The sequence below is a fragment of the Lathamus discolor genome, chromosome 2 (assembly GCF_037157495.1).
Source record: "Lathamus discolor isolate bLatDis1 chromosome 2, bLatDis1.hap1, whole genome shotgun sequence".
In the NCBI taxonomy this organism is placed as follows: Eukaryota; Metazoa; Chordata; class Aves; order Psittaciformes; family Psittacidae; genus Lathamus; species Lathamus discolor.
Genome location: NC_088885.1, coordinates 4,840,222 through 4,855,841, shown reverse-complemented (window position 1 = coordinate 4,855,841; position 15,620 = coordinate 4,840,222). Strand labels below are relative to the sequence as shown.

The 15,620-nt window shown below is 44.1% G+C and overlaps 1 protein-coding gene across 1 annotated transcript in view; it reads left to right on the top strand.

Moving 5' to 3' along the window:
- The window catches only part of GLB1 (galactosidase beta 1), a 47,467-nt gene that overhangs the window by 20,889 nt on the left and 10,958 nt on the right, over window positions 1-15,620 (top strand). Inside the window, exons 7-14 of the mRNA XM_065665543.1 lie at window positions 1,559-1,617; window positions 2,494-2,615; window positions 2,712-2,752; window positions 3,104-3,216; window positions 5,018-5,092; window positions 10,452-10,541; window positions 12,121-12,234; window positions 13,551-13,682. Coding sequence (XP_065521615.1) covers window positions 1,559-1,617; window positions 2,494-2,615; window positions 2,712-2,752; window positions 3,104-3,216; window positions 5,018-5,092; window positions 10,452-10,541; window positions 12,121-12,234; window positions 13,551-13,682 — 746 coding nt within the window. The remainder of the gene's footprint in view (window positions 1-1,558; window positions 1,618-2,493; window positions 2,616-2,711; window positions 2,753-3,103; window positions 3,217-5,017; window positions 5,093-10,451; window positions 10,542-12,120; window positions 12,235-13,550; window positions 13,683-15,620) is intronic.

The following is a 15,620-nucleotide window of genomic DNA, read 5'->3' as shown; positions in this document are numbered from 1 at the left end:
TGCATGTACTTGGCAAAATAGGCTTAAGGCACAGGAAACAAACTCCAGGATAGATCTTTCTGTGTTTTCTTATATCGGGCCACTTTTGTACATTATTCGCAAAGATGATTGCTTAGAAGGAATCTGTTTTCTTAGAAGTAGATTGAAACTGTGAACTCCTTCATGCATGTAATTTATGAGATGGAAAGCTCCTATTGGAATTATTGTTTCCAGACTGTGTAGCTAGAGCCACTGGGATTGTTGAAGAGTGAAACTCTTCTTTAGAGACTGCCTGGCTTCTGTTCTTCAACACAGTCTTGGTACCACAACCTCAGACCTCAACTTTGCAGTGACCAAGCAGTTCTTTTGACACATATCACATTTTTTGGTGCTAGGATGTCATTCCTGGGAAAAGCTGGGGTTTCAGAAGATGTACGTATATATCTTAAATAAGTTCTGCAACTTAAACACTGGATTCAAAGATGTTGGTTCCTCTGTTTTCTGAAATAACTTTCTTGTCTAGATTTTCATAGCATCACAGACAGGTTTGGGTTGGAAAGGACCTTACGATCATCCAGTTCCAAACCCCTGCCATGGGCAAGGACGCCTCACACTAGACCAGGTTGCTCCAAGCCCACTCCAGCCTGGCCCTGAACACTGCCAGGGATGGGGCAGCCACAGCTTCTCTGGCCACCCTGTGCCAGCGCCTCAGCACCCTCACAGGGCAGAGCTTCTGCCTTAGATCTAACCTGAACTTGCCCTGTTTCAGTCTGAACCCATCACCCCTTGTCCTATCGCTACAGTCCCTGTTGCAGAGTCCCTCTCCAGCACCCTTGTAGCCCCCTTCAGACACTGGAAGCTGTTCTGAGGTCCCCACGCAGCTTCTCTTCTCCAGGCTGAACAGCCCCAGTGTTCTCAGCCTGTCTCCATACAGGAGGTGCTCCAGCCCCTGAGCATCCTCTTGGCCTCCTCTGGACTTGTTCCAGCAGCTCCATGTCCTCCTTATGTTGGGAACACCAGAGCTGCACACACTGCTGCAAGTGGGGTCTCATGAGAGCAGAGCAGAGGCGAGGGTCACCTCCCTCGACCTGCTGCTCACGCTGCTTTTGATGCAGCCCAGCACACGGGGGAGGGTCTGGGCTCAAGCGCACACTGAAGCCGTTCATGTTCAGTTTCTCATTGACCAACACCCCCAAGTCCTTCTCCTCAGGCTGCTCTGAATCTCTTCTCTGCCCAACCTGCAGCTGTGCCTGGGATTGCCCTGACCCAGGTGCAGGACCTTGCACTTGGCTTGGTTGAACTCCATGAGGCTGGCATTTGGCACCCTCTCAAGTGTTTCAGGGTCCCTCTGGATCCCATCCCTTCCCTCCAGCCTATCAACAGAACCACACAGCTCAGCGTCATCAGCAAACTCGCTGAGGGTGCATCAGTCCCACTGTCCATGTTGCTGACAAACATGTTCAATGGGATCAGTCCCAACACTGCCCCCTGAGGGGAGATAAGACATCTATTTCAGTAAAATGAAGGACCAAAAAAGCTGTGGATGTAGCAACTCAGTTTTATTTCTATCTGCTTACAGGTGGCAATGTCACAGCAGCGTTCTTGGCTCAAAGGAGCAGTGAACCTACAGGCCCTTTGGTATGTCCTTTCACTTAAATCTCTTCTATTGTCCTTAATCTTGCAGTTAACAGGAGAAGAGTTGATAACAGTGTGTTGGACAGTGAGGGACATGTTTACAAAGATGTAATTTCCAAGTCAGAAAAACAGAATAGAGGAGTTTCTGTGTGTTTGAAATCCACATTAACTGCTGCTCAGCAAATACCACTGTAGTCAAAGGAAGTGATTTTGCCTCGGTGCTTTTCCTTGCAAAGACAAATGTTTACAAAGCAGTGGAAACGGTGAGGATGGCGAGATGAGTTAGCGAGGTACGTGTGTAGGTGGAAGCTAAAAACAAACTTAAAAGGGTAGATTAGAAGTTGCTTCCTTTTTTCAGCTACCCTAGAGGTTTTACACAAGCTATAATGGGGTTTGAGATCACTGGAAGCCTTTTTGACAAGGGGAGAAGGCCCATTGAGGGTGCAAGATTATCTCTGTGCTGTGAAGTTGTTTAGAATGCCTCTTGATATTGGAAAGACCTGTTTTAATTTAGTCTACGTATGCTGCCCTGCAGATAACGTATTAGTTCCATCATTTACTCGAATGTCAAGCCTCTGCAGCGTGTTCATGTTGACAGGTTCGCAGGAAGCTCATGTTCTTTGGTACTTCCACAACTGTTTTCAAAGTGCCCCTATAAAATGATTGGAACAATCCTTTAATTTATTTGCCCAGTAATCTGCTGAGAAGGTTTGACTTAGTGTGTACTTTGCTGTATTTGTAGTAGTTCAAAAATAGCTCTAATGAGTCAAGGTGCCCTTTTTCCTTCCCTCTTACAGTTAGTAACCTGAAATCACATTGCATTCTGTTCTTGTTCCCTCTTCATATTTTCCCTTCCTCTTTTGCCCTTCCTCCTTTCAGGTTAATTCTGAGTTTTATACTGGATGGTTGGATCACTGGGGGCACCGGCATTCTGTTGTGCCCGCACAAACTATAGCTAAAACACTTAATGAAATCCTGGCACGTGGTGCTAACGTTAACCTGTAAGTGTGTGCTTAGTAGAGGTTAATTTGGGGGGATTTTTTTTTCCCAATTCAGCAAAACCTGATTTAAGTGGATGGCTTTTTTTCCCTTTTTAGGTATATGTTTATAGGTGGGACCAACTTTGCCTATTGGAATGGTAAGAGATTATTTAAGTGATGCTCATGATGTAGGGGAGCCCTTTATGAATTGGGTACTCTGTGAAAGAATAAGCTCTGCTTGCTTTCACATGGCAAAACATGACTGCATTAGCTGCTCTCTGTTGACAGCATGTTGTCCTAAACCCACATGGTATTTCACTTTGCAAAGGCTACTTCTGCCTCAGTCCTGTGCAGCAGTTGAAACATGGATAAATCTGTTTCTCTTCAGAATATTTCTGAAGACTCTCTAAAGCAGTGTGAGCTCAGAAGGATGTTGCCCTCCAGCAGGAGCTTTCTCTATGCTAAATCCCAAGTACCACTGTTTATAATTGCTTTTTTCCCCCACTTAGGTGCTAATATGCCCTATATGCCACAGCCCACTAGCTATGACTATGATGCTCCACTGAGTGAAGCAGGGGATCTGACAGAGAAGTATTTTGCCTTGAGGGAAGTCATTGGTATGGTGAGTGTCCCCAGGACATGTTCCCTTGAAACATCACTGGTGTACTGCAAACACTCATTCTTGTGTTGGTATGGGTTACTTCTGAATTCAGTGTTTCCTGCAGGGAAGGGAAGTATAACAAGGCAATTAGGCCAGCCTAACTGCTCCTTGTTACAAAAGGGGAAAGATCTTGCACCTCTCTGGCTACCCTTTCTGTGCTGATGGGGAGTGAACAGAGCTTTTCCCTTTGCAGCATCCATCAGCCGTTGAGTCAGCTCAGGCTCATCACTGCAGCTTGGTGCTTTGGCTGATGGTATCCCAAACTGTATGTTGTGGTTTAGGGTCTCTCAGGAGTGTGCTTGTCCAAATGAACACTTACTTGGGTTTTGTCATGCCACAAAGTGTAACTAGTGCTTGGGAGCAGCCTTGCCTTGCTGTGAAAGTGCACAGTATCTTTACAAAGTGGAGACTGAAGTGAAACATGGAACCTGTGTCTGGATTTTGAATATCTTTGCATTGGAGGCTTCAGATGGAGGGTTCAGATGAGGCTTAAAAACAGATTCCGTGGGGATACCAAGGCTCAGGCTTGTACTCACTATCTTGTTGCATGCTAGCAACATTCCTAGTGACTAAAAGATGTGTTTCTGATGGGAGCAGGTCTCCCAGAGGTTGTACACTTTCTCTAGGATTGAGCATGCCTTTGTCTCTGTACCTGTGGAAGGCCTGCTGTGGATCACTCCATTATCCCTAAGCTTTCCATTGAGGGCATCATTTTGTTAGCTTTTCAAGGGGAGCCTCCTGTCTTGATACAGCTTTTCTCACCAGAGAAATTCCCAAGCTTCCTGTTTTTGAGTTGTTTTCTTCAAGGCAAGATCCTTTTCTGAAATGTAAGTCGTGTTCTAGTGCAGTGAGAGCCCTGATAAGATCTGTTCAGTATAACCTAAGGCATGTTGGTGTTGTGGTCTCTCTCTTGCCTTCCATATCCATAGGATCTCAGTAAAGTTTTCCTGTATCTGTGGGTTCTAAATTCCTGTATCTGTGGGTTCTAAACCCAAAGCAGTCCATCTACTCAGTTGCAGTTTGAAGTGGAGCTGATGGAAGAAAATTAAGTTGCCTGCAACTCATGACTGTGTTCCACGTGTTGGCTGCGTAGAAGGGTATCATGTTATAATCTTCGTTTACTGTTCCCTTCAGTTACTGAATATAATAAAGGTTTCAGTGCACAGCTTCTTTCAATTGCTGACAATATTCTCTAATTTTTACTGTTTGGGCTGACATTTCCTACTTTTGACATATTCTCTTGGCTGAATTACAGTTTTTCTTGTCTTTAAGCCTGAATGACCATGGCAGGGGGTTGAACTGGATGATCCTGTGGTCCATTCCAACCCAAACCAGTCTATTCTGTATCTTGATTATTTTCAAATACAGAAAGAAAGAAATGAAACTTGTTATCAGAAATATAAATCAGGTTTTCATCAGTTCGTTGATAGGAAGGCTACTGATTCCCATATTGAAGTGCTGCTAAGGAAGGCTTAGCTGGAAGTACCCTACAGACTTGGAAAGGTTCACTCAAACTCCTGTAGACTGAGGACTGGAAGAGGGTTTCAGAAGACAGCAGTGCAGGCTCTAGCCACAGGAGGGCTCTAAGGGCATTGACTGTTTGGCTGTTCAGTCTTACGCTAGATGTAGCTGTAATCCTTTAGCACAGTGAGATTATCTACTTGAAGTTCTGCTTTTGTACGTTGTGAAGTGGAAAGTGAGAATTCCATTAAAGCATGCTTTAATCTGTTTCATGTGTTTTTTTTCCTCCTTCCCTTTCTAGTATAACCAGTTACCAGAAGGTCTTATCCCTCCAACAACACCCAAATTTGCGTATGGGAAGGTTCGCTTGCAGAAGGTAAATTGTACCTGTAATATGCTGTGTGTTACCTGCATAGAAAAGATAATCCTTACATTATGCAGTCTGTGCCTGAAGTTTTACTAAACTGAGATTAATATGTTATTAAGACAACAGAATCATAGTTGTCCAGGATAACTCATGTATGATCGATGTAGCTGGGGGAATGCTGGCATCAGAGCTATGAGCAAAGAGTGTTTCTGTAGCTGGTGATGCCTCTGAAGTAGCAGCAGCAGGTAGGATATGCATACCTTTGAATTATTTCTAGGTGCTTAAAGTTTGCTCGTGGAACACTTCAGTGCATTTGAAAGTCTGCTGGATTTGTGAAAATCTGTGGCTAGTGAGAGAAATTAGTTTCCTGCCGAGGGAAGAGCATAGAGAAATGTTAAACCCTGTCTGACACAGTGGTATAGCTGCTCAGCATATGGGTAGCTGGGATTTGCCCACGGCACCATCATTTTGCAACCTGGGACAATTCTCTGTGAAAGACGGTTGAGAACTACGTTCCTGCACTGAGTATAGAGGATGGTTTAAAGGGGGATGGAGGAGACCGCAGGTATGGATTTGTCTGTATTCATTCTGCTGGGCACAGACGAGGTGCTTTGGTTACTGTACTGGATGCTGTAGTTCAGAATGCATTCATTTTTGTACTTTGGATTTGGAGGTCACCTTTCCCATCAGTGATGTATCTGCTCTGTGGAAAATTGGTAGTGCAAAGGCTTTGCAGGTGCTTTCAAGTCATCCCACTCAAGTCGTGGGCAGAAATACCTCTTGTATCAAAGTGATAACGCCAGATCTTCATCATTTTCACCAACCTTTGAGTATCCTCAGTTGTTTTAGGTTGGAGGCTGCCATATGAGATTTCACTGAACAGGCTAATACTTGGTAGTGACTAATTTTATACCACTGTCAGTACACCCACCACTTCTGCTGCTATCAAAGCTCATCACTGCAAGCACAGCAATCAGATTTTAACTCTTCCATCTTCTCGTGGTTCATGGCTATCAGATAAGGCTGTCCAGTTTCAGTAGAATGATGAACTTTCATGCCTTCAAGAAATGAATGCTGCAGAATGCCCAGACATCTGTCTTACAGAGGATGAGTCAAATTACTGAAACTGCTCAAATATCAGTTTTGACCTGGCCATCACACTGGGAGCCCTGTTCCTGCACCTTCTCAGCTTCTATACTCCCTGCTTTCTGAAAGATGTTTTACTCGCTGCCCAGTAGTTGTAGCAGTCCAGATGGCATATCTGACCTGCCAGGTGTGAGGTTCCTGTTGCTGCCTGTACATATGCTGCCATCTGCACCGAAAGCCTCTAGAGCTGCTTCCGTTCTGTGAAACCACTGCTTCGTTTCAGCAGCACCTTGTTCCTCTGCTTCATTACCCTGCAATGCAGGATGAGTCTTAAATTACAGAGTGTTTATACCATCCCAGCCAAAGCCTTCCTCCCAGCTCCGTGATGCATTCTAGCCCCTGTTGGGACCTGGTCCAGTGACCTTGTTGATGGAGAAGCTTGAATGTGTTTGGGTGAATATCAGAGAGGGGATATTCAGAATGATAGGACTTAGCTTTGGTAATAGCAAACTTCCCAGCTGTATAATTTGCAGTGGTGGTGCTGATACAGGTACTGTGTGAAGCTTCGCTGTGCTGTTGAGATCCAGCTATGTAGACCATTGAATCTATCACAGTGAACTAACTCCCTCGATACTTAGACAGAAAGGAAGAGGGAAAGGAGACTCCAGAGTGTTTTCAGGGGTCATATGGTGCACTTTACAGGGGTATGTGTAACCAGAGCAGGCTGGGTTTTTTTTCTCACAAGATATTCTGTGACAATTCAATCCTTAAGTGCCTGATCCACTGCCCAGGACCTAACCTAGAGGAAAAGAGAGCTTTGCCATTAGCAGTGCTGCCTGTTGTATTTGCTGGCTTTTGGAGGTTTGCAAATAGGTTGCCACAGATGAAAGTAATTGGGAACCTAGGCTAGCAGGGGAGGGGTAAAAAAACACCAACCAACCAAAACCACCACCAAACATAGGACAAGGAGTAACGCATTTAAACTGAAACAGGGGAAGTTCAGGTTAGATCTAAGGCAGAAGCTCTGCCCTGTGAGGGTGCTGAGGCGCTGGCACAGGGTGCCCAGAGAAGCTGTGGCTGCCCCATCCCTGGCAGTGCTCAAGGCCAGGTTGGACACAGGGGCTTGGAGCAAGCTGGTCTAGTGTGAGGTGTCCCTGCCTGTGGCAGGGAGGTTGGAACTGGACGAGCTTTTAAGGTCTCTTCCAACCCAAACCCTACAACAGCAGCACACCTCCCCTGCTGTTCCCACTTGTTCATTTTGAGCTATTGAATTATTTAAAAGAAATCTCCTTGGTGAGATAAATTTGTTAAAAGCTGCTGGGGACGCTGACATTGCTGCAGAAGACATGAAAGCCGGCGGTAAGGGAAAGATCTTGTTGCATAGATGCAGAAAGTCCTTTGGAGATAAGGAATGCTGGTAGGCAAAGGCAGAAGGGCAGTAGATGGGCTCAAGAAACGTGAGCAAGATCACAGGGTTTAGGCATTAGGCAGAATGTGGGGAGCAGCGTTTCCAAAGGGAAGTGAATGAGTCTCAGTGCCTGCAATGTGTCTGTACAGGCTTGTGAGCAGGTGGTAGTTTCTGGTCACCACTGAGGAGGGCTTGTATGCAAGTGCCCTAGCACTGCAAGCTACAGACTGATAGGTTCTAGAGACCTACTCAGTCTCTGCAAGCTACAGACTGATAGGTTCTAGAGACCTACTCAGTCCTTGGGATGCGCAGAGCTGAAGCAATAGCAGATAGTGGACAGCACTGGTTTGAGCTGGGACAGAAATGGGTTAAGCAAACAGGGTGCTGGTAGTTGCTGATACCATTCCTGTGGGAGCTTAGTTTTATGCTTGCTCTTACACTTTGGTTCTGAAGACCTTGCTCTGGAGGATAAGAACGTATTTCTGTTTTTTAGTGAGTAGTCATCTGTTATTTTACAGGTGAAATAACACATTTTAATCTGGTTTTAGATGTTCTTGACAGTATTTGTGATTTTTAAATTTACTGTTAAGTTTCTGTTGTGAACCACTCTGTTGTCCACTGAGTGGTAGTCAACAGGAACTTGCAGCAAGAGCAGATCGTGCTTTTGGGGTTTCTTTTTGTATTCACCATGGTGAAAAGCTCAACAAAAATAATCCATTGAAGTTTCAAAGAAAGAAGCTGCTACCAGCCCAGGGCATGCATGAATCATATGTGGTCAGTCTGTATTTAGAGCAGAAGCCTCCTTGATAGCAGGAACTTAAAACCAACAAACCCAAAGTCAAACAGGCATATATCCAAGCTGCTAATATTGGTTCAGCAAGGCACAAAGCGGCACTCGGGTGCCAGTAGCTTGTTCAAGTGACCGTGTGTGTCCTAATACTGCTTACAGTAATTGCTAATTTCATTTTCCACCTTGGGTCAAGACTCTTCGTGCTCATAGAACTGTTGTTTAGTTCTGTAACTCAGCTCTGTCAGTGTCTGTGCAGAGATACTGATCTCTTGCTTCACAGCCACTGTACAGGACCTGGCGGTTGAGTCTCTCTTGTGGCCTGCCAAGTCCTGCACATTGCTTTAACATTACTGGCTCCCTTGGAGGAGCACACGATAAGGAATGGAGCACATCCAGGCCAGAGCGTTTGGGGAATTCTGGTCATCAGTTTAGGTACAATGCTTCAACTGAAAAAATAAGAACAAGCTACTATCATCCAAACTTTGCAAGCCATCATTTGCTTGACAGCCTTCTTGCCAGAGAGACTGTCTTAGCTATGGACTAGTGAGGGTGACCCCACCTCCAGGTAGTGATGGCATTGCCCTTTGTATACTTACAGCCTTCTTTTGCTCCATCACATCTAATTTGTCTTAAATGCCATAAGTCTGAGCATCTCCCCCTTCCTTGGTTTTTTTTTCCCCAGCTTTTATTACTGGGCATGGTTATTACATGGTGTGGAATATCCCTTGGGTCAGTTAGGGTCAGCTGTCCCCACTGTGTTCCCTCCCAACTCCTTGTGCACCCCCATCCTGCTCACTGGTGGGGTGAGGAGCAGAAAAGGCCTTGACTCTGTGTAAGCACTGCTCAGCAGCAGGTGAAACATCCCTGTTATCTGCACCTTTCAGCATGAATCCAAAGCATAGCCCCATACATTATGAAGAGATTTAACTCTATCCCAGCTAAACCTGATACTATACTGAAGAAATAATTGCGTGTACATAGATGATTCCTGCTGACTTCCATCGCATACAGCATTTTGCACAGTGATGTACATTTTAATATGCAAGTTAATATTTCAGCACTGCTGACTTTCATTTGTGCTCTGCAAAAGTAACTTGCTATTGAAGTGGCCTCAAAAGTTTGCCTTGCTGTGAATGCTCTTAGAGTACTCAATTTTACATGATTTTAAATGCCTACGCTGGGCTTTGGTACTGTTTTTCTGAAGGATTTGAAAGTAAATCTGCATTTGAGAACTATTTTGAATGTCTGATATGTTATTACCACAGTGAAACAGTTCTTGTGGAACAGACAAGACATCTTGCATGTAAAACATGATTGCAGTTCAGGGTTTTGAGCTTGTAAAGCATATAGTGTGCATCCTGACTACCATAAGATTGATAGTGGGCATTGAGAGAGAACTGTAGAGAGGAGAAAACTCTAAAATCACAAAAGGAAATTGCAAATGGCAAGGAAAGGAAATTTAATTGTACACATGTAAGTCCTCATTCAGCAAGGTACTTATGCGTGTGACTAGCCTCAGCCTTGCTCCAGTCTCACTAAAGTCAGTCCAGCCACTTAAATGTGACGCTGAATCACAACGTTGGGGTTTATAAAATCATTTCAAACTAATAGAGTAAATGCATCTTGGATAACTGTTGATGGAACCAAATGAGATCCTTACACACATGATCCCTCACAATGATTCCAATGTAACTCATTGGAAAACAGTAATATTTTCCCCTACTTGGATTGTAAGTCTAACTGAGCAAAATTTAGATAACGCAAACCAGTTAAATTAATTGTCCAGAGCAGCTGTGTTTATAGAACCTTTGTGAGAAACTCCTGGGTTGGTTCTCATTAAATAATAAAGTGTCACGTTTATGAATGTATAGCAAACTTAAAACATCTGCCTTTATAAAACATCACTGCAAGTGGAACATGTTTCTTTCAGGGTTCTTATTCTCTATATTATTATCTCTAAGGATGATGTAAAGGCTTAAGACTTTGCTTTCTGGAAAGATGTAGGCATGTGGCAGGATATACAAGCTGTTACTTCTGGATGGGTATTTCCTGACCTTCATGTATCTGCATTTCCTGTGCTGCAGGTGGGTGCTGTGGTGGAAGTTCTTGACAGGCTGTCACATGCTGGACCAGTGAGAAGCACTTACCCACTGACCTTTGTTGAGCTAAAGCAGGTGAGGATCCTTTCAGTAAGCACTTGTCAGTATTTTGGTCAAGTTTACTTGAACAGCCCTCTCTGATATTGCTCTTCTTGCATCCAGTGTCTTATACCGTCGGTCAGCGATTTAATTGCTCATCGTCAGGTGATGAGCAATTGCATTGTGTCTCACTTGCTTTGTGTATTCTTATGTCATTGTTCTTATTTTCCCTTCTTTTCCTTTCCTATTAAACTGTCTTTATCTGAACCCATACCATTTCTTCTGGTTCTCTTCCTCATCTCATTGGGAGAGTGACTGAATGGCTGGGTTAAACCACAGCAGTCCTTTTTGCAAGCAAGCCACAACACACTTGCTCCTCACGCACTGCCTGATGCCCAGCCGGCCCCCAAGCACCAGGATGCCGACTCCTCCCAGCTTTACTGTTCAGCATAATGTCATATGGTGTGGAGCATCCCTCTGGGAGCTTGGGATCAGCTGTCCTGGTTGTGTCCCCTGCCAGCTTCTTGTGGCCCCTGGGCTGTCAGGGCAATATAAGAAACTCAAAGTCCTTGACTTAGTGTAAGCACTGCCTAGCAGCAACTAAAGCAGTGGTGTGTTATCAGCATTGTTCTCATCCTAAATCCAAAACACAGCACTACACCAGCTATAAGGAAGAAAATTAACACTATCTTAGCTGAAACCAGGACACAGGGTTATGTTCTAATCAGCGCTTAGAAGATAAATGCTTTTGTGGCTACTGAGTGAAAGAGGTGTTCCATTTTTACTTGTTTTTCATTTGTGTTTCACTTTGTGATGAGAGCAAATCTAATCATTATGACATTGGTTCTTTTCTGATGGAGAACTTGGTGAAAAATACAGGACAAGGGGTGATGGGTTCTAACTGAAACAGGGAGTTCAGGTTAGCTATAAGGAAGAAGTCCTTTACTATGAGAGTGGTGAGGCATTGGCATAGGTTGCCCAGAGAAGCTGTGGCTGCCCCATCCCTGGCAGTGTCCAAGGCCAGTCTGGATGGGGCTTGGAGCAGCTTGGTCTAATGTGAGGTGTCCCTGCCCATGGCAGGGGTTTGGAACTGGATAAGCTTAAAGTTCTTTCCATCCCTGAACATTCTATGATTCTGGGATATTCCTGATGTAGATTAAGTAGTTCTTGAAATGAATAATATAGACTTGATGAATATGTCAATTACGGGCAGTGGGTGATGGAGTTTGTTACATAAACTCAGTTGGGAAGGGATTTTCTAGCTATCTTTTCATTGATTTCAGTGAAGAGATAATACTGTCAGTTATTAATTGCTTTTTTTTAATTGAGGAGATAACTTCATAGGCAAGATCCTTATCTTCTAAAGTTACATAAATGTTCGGATGAAACACTTAAAAATGGAAACTGTGGGATTTACAGCCGTTACTTAAAGGTCAAAATGAGTTCTAGTCTGGAGTTGGTATCTGATAGATGCTATCTGAAGTGAATGAAAGGTAACATTTCAGTCTCAGCGCGTGGGCAGGAATGTGGGATATATCTAATTCATGACTTGAACTGAAGGTACAGAATGACTTGGTTCATTAATCTGTTTGGGGTTTTTCCTTTCTTTTCTTAGTATTTTGGGTTTGTACTGTACAGAACTGCCCTTCCCAAAAACTGTACGGAGCCAACGCAACTGTCTTCACCTTCAAACGGAGTCCATGACCGTGCCTATGTCTCCGTTGATGGGGTAAACAGTGTTTCCTGGTATTAATTTCTGCAGTGGGTGGCCTCATGAAAGTCATATAGTCTGCCTTAGCAAACTAACTGTGTAAGGTAATCTTATTTAATCAGATGAAAGGAGGAAGGAAGGAAGTATACCGTTGATTCTCTTCATCAGTGACAGGACAAGGGGTGATGGGTTCAGACTGGAACAGGGCAAGTTCAGGTTAGATCTAAGGCAGAAGCTCTTCCCTGTGAGGGTGCTGAGGCGCTGGCACAGGGTGCCCAGAGAAGCTGTGGCTGCCCCATCCCTGGCAGTGCTCAAGGCCTGGTTGGACGGGGCTTGGAGAAGCCTGGTCTAATGTGATGTATCCCTGCCCATCCAGGGGGTTGGAACTGGATGATCTTAAGGTTCTTTCCAACCCAAACCATCCTGTGATTCATACTACACGTTCATATTTCAGAAAATACTATATTATTTCTAAGGAAAATGCAATTGTTCCCATTTTTGACACATTTGAATGTTGATACGGATTCATTACTTAAGTAAAACCAAACAAACTGGAAGAAGGGTTTACTTGCGGGTTCATGAAATATGTTAATTATATATATACTTGGCGGCTTTTTACAGTGTTTCCATAGATCTTGAGGGATTTTATTCTCTTTAAGGGTGGGGAAAGTGGAAGCCAGAGCCTAACTCTTGTCTTAAAAAAATGGTTTCTGACTACAGGTTAAAAAGACCCCAAGTTTATTGTACAGGATGTGAACTTTACCTTTCTTCCTTTAAGAAGGGTTTTGTTCCTGCTTAATGACAGTTGATATGAATTCACAAGCTTCAATAGCCTTTTTTGTAATTAATCTTTGACCTGTGCTGACTCTCACAACCTTTGTGTCCAGGTCAAGCTTTTCTTTCCTTATGTTGTTAAAATGGGAATAAATAAAACTCAATATTGAAGCAAGTTTAATTGGAAGATGAAACCCCTTCTTATTGCCAACAACTTTTCAGTCACTAGGCTCAATTTGAGAACCTGCTTTTTGTGAATCAGGTGTGTCAAAACCCACTGGGTTTCTAACAGCTGAGTTAGTTGAAACCAGGTAAGGAAAGAGTTGGTGTCAGTTAGACAAATGCCACCTAGTAGCACTAGTTGATGTACTGAGTTGTGAGTATTGGTAGAGCAGCTTTTGTGTGCATGTGTTCTCACATGCAAAAGGAGGAAAGGAAAATGAGGGGGTTTACTTGTTTTGTTTCCTTTTTCCCCTTTCTTCATGCAAGTTGAAGAGACAACAGGGGTTTGTAGGTTTTCAGTGGTTGTCATTTTCTTCCTCTTGGTATAACTCATACAGGTTCCTCAAGGTGTTCTTGAAAGGGACAAATCACTTACAATAAATATAACTGGAAAGGCCGGAGCAAATCTGGACATCTTGGTGGAGAATATGGGCAGAGTCAACTTTGGTAGATACAACAATGACTTTAAGGTGAGTGAAATCATTTGAGTTACTCAATTGTGGTGGGTTTTCCTCTTTTCCACAGGCTGAAAAACAAGTAGTAGCTTAGAACAAAAAGGATTACACAGCTCTAACTTTAGCTCAGGATATAACTACTAGGAGTTTTCATCTGAGTTTTTTCCAGTCACCAAAATCTATGTGGCATTGAAAACTGACAAACATAGGTTAAGTTTTTTGGTGGTGGTGGTGGGTCACTTCTGTTGCCAGCCGGAGTGTCACCCGCAAGACTTTCAGGTTGTCGAGCCTGTAGCTAACACTTTAAAATGTGTGAAGCTGTTCGGATGAACTCCAAAACGGAGTTGGAAAATCGCTGGTTGATTGCCGATCCATCTTGGTTGTACTTCAAGGTTTCTGAATCCTTGGATTGCATTTGTGAGTGTGTGTGCGTTTATGTGCATATAGAGATACTTTCATATCTCTCACCATGTCACGTTTCCTTTGTCAGCAGTGTAGCCTTGCAGTATTTTCAGTGTGGCTAGGAAGGGCTGTCTCGTGAGCATTTCACCATATAAAAGTGCCAGTTCAGGTTTGGACTGACCAGGTGTTGGAGATAATGGTCAGAAAGCTTCTGAATGGTTCTGAGTCAATGCTGCACTTTGGGGCTGTCACCTTAAGTGGCTGTGGTGGGTTGACCTGGGCTAGACACCAGGTGCCCACCAAGCCACTCCATCACTCTTCCATCAACAAGACAGGGGAGAAAATACAGAAGGGTTCATGGGTCTAGATAAGGACAAGGAGATCACTCACCAGTTACCATTGTGGGCAAAAGGGAATTGATTGGGGGAAATCGGCAGCGGGTCTGTCTTGGAACTGGCATTGTCCAACACAGGGGCAGCTTCCTGCATCTTCTCACAGAAGCTGCCCTTGCAGTCTCCCTGCTGCCAAAACCTGCCACGTAAACCAAATGCAGTGGAGGTGCCACTAAGGTAGGAATGGCAGGGGCAAAAAGGAAACCTTTCTTGTTTTAGGCTTAATGAGATCCCTGGTGTGATATTTGTGAGGGCATTGTAGAGGCCAGGCTTGTGTAGTGTTTCGTGTTGGCTATGTTCAGTGCCAAAGCAAGCTATTTGTTCTTAGGTTTTGATATTATTAGGCTGCTGCATGGGGACCTCATAGCAGCCTTCCAGTACCTGAAGGGGGCCTATAGGGATGCTGGGGAGGGACTCTTCATCAGGGACTGTAGTGACAGGACAAGGGGTAACGGGTTCAAACTGAAACAGGGGAAGTTTAGATTGGATCTAAGGAGGAAATTCTTTCCTGTTAGGGTGGTGAGGCACTGGAATGGGTTGCCCATGGAGGTTGTGAGTGCTCCATCCCTGGCAGTGCTCAAGGCCAGGTTGGATGAAGCCTTGGGTGGGATGGTTTAGTGAGAGGTGTCCCTGCCCATGGCAGGGGGGTTGGAACTGGATGATTTTGAGGTCCTTTCCAACCCTAACTATTCTATGATTCTATGAATTGCAAAGCTTTACAATTAAGAAGAGATTTGCAGCCCCCTAACTGCTAGATTTGACTTGGCTTACGTTGATTTCATGGTGTTCTTTCAGAAAGCTTGTCAAATGTTTAGTGGCTGTCCAGGTTAATGACTGGTTATTATGGTGCCTTTTGGTGCTAGGGTGATGCAGGAAAATTAGAAGCTGCTGGTTCCCCTTAGTCTTTCTGTGATAAGTGTCGTGGAGCAGAATTTAGACTTCTCCAAAGTGGTTCTTGGTTAGTTTAGATGCAAGAGCAGGAGAAAGATAAAACATCACAGGAAAGACATGGGCCTGAAGAGTACCGTTTAGTTATCAAGCAGAGGCACGGGTGCTGTGAGGAAACAGGAGTTTTAAGCTTGTAAATAGAGGAAAGAGTAAACCCAAGTGAGGCTGTATCCTGACTAGCCTAGTTGATGAGACCACATTTTGGGCCTGT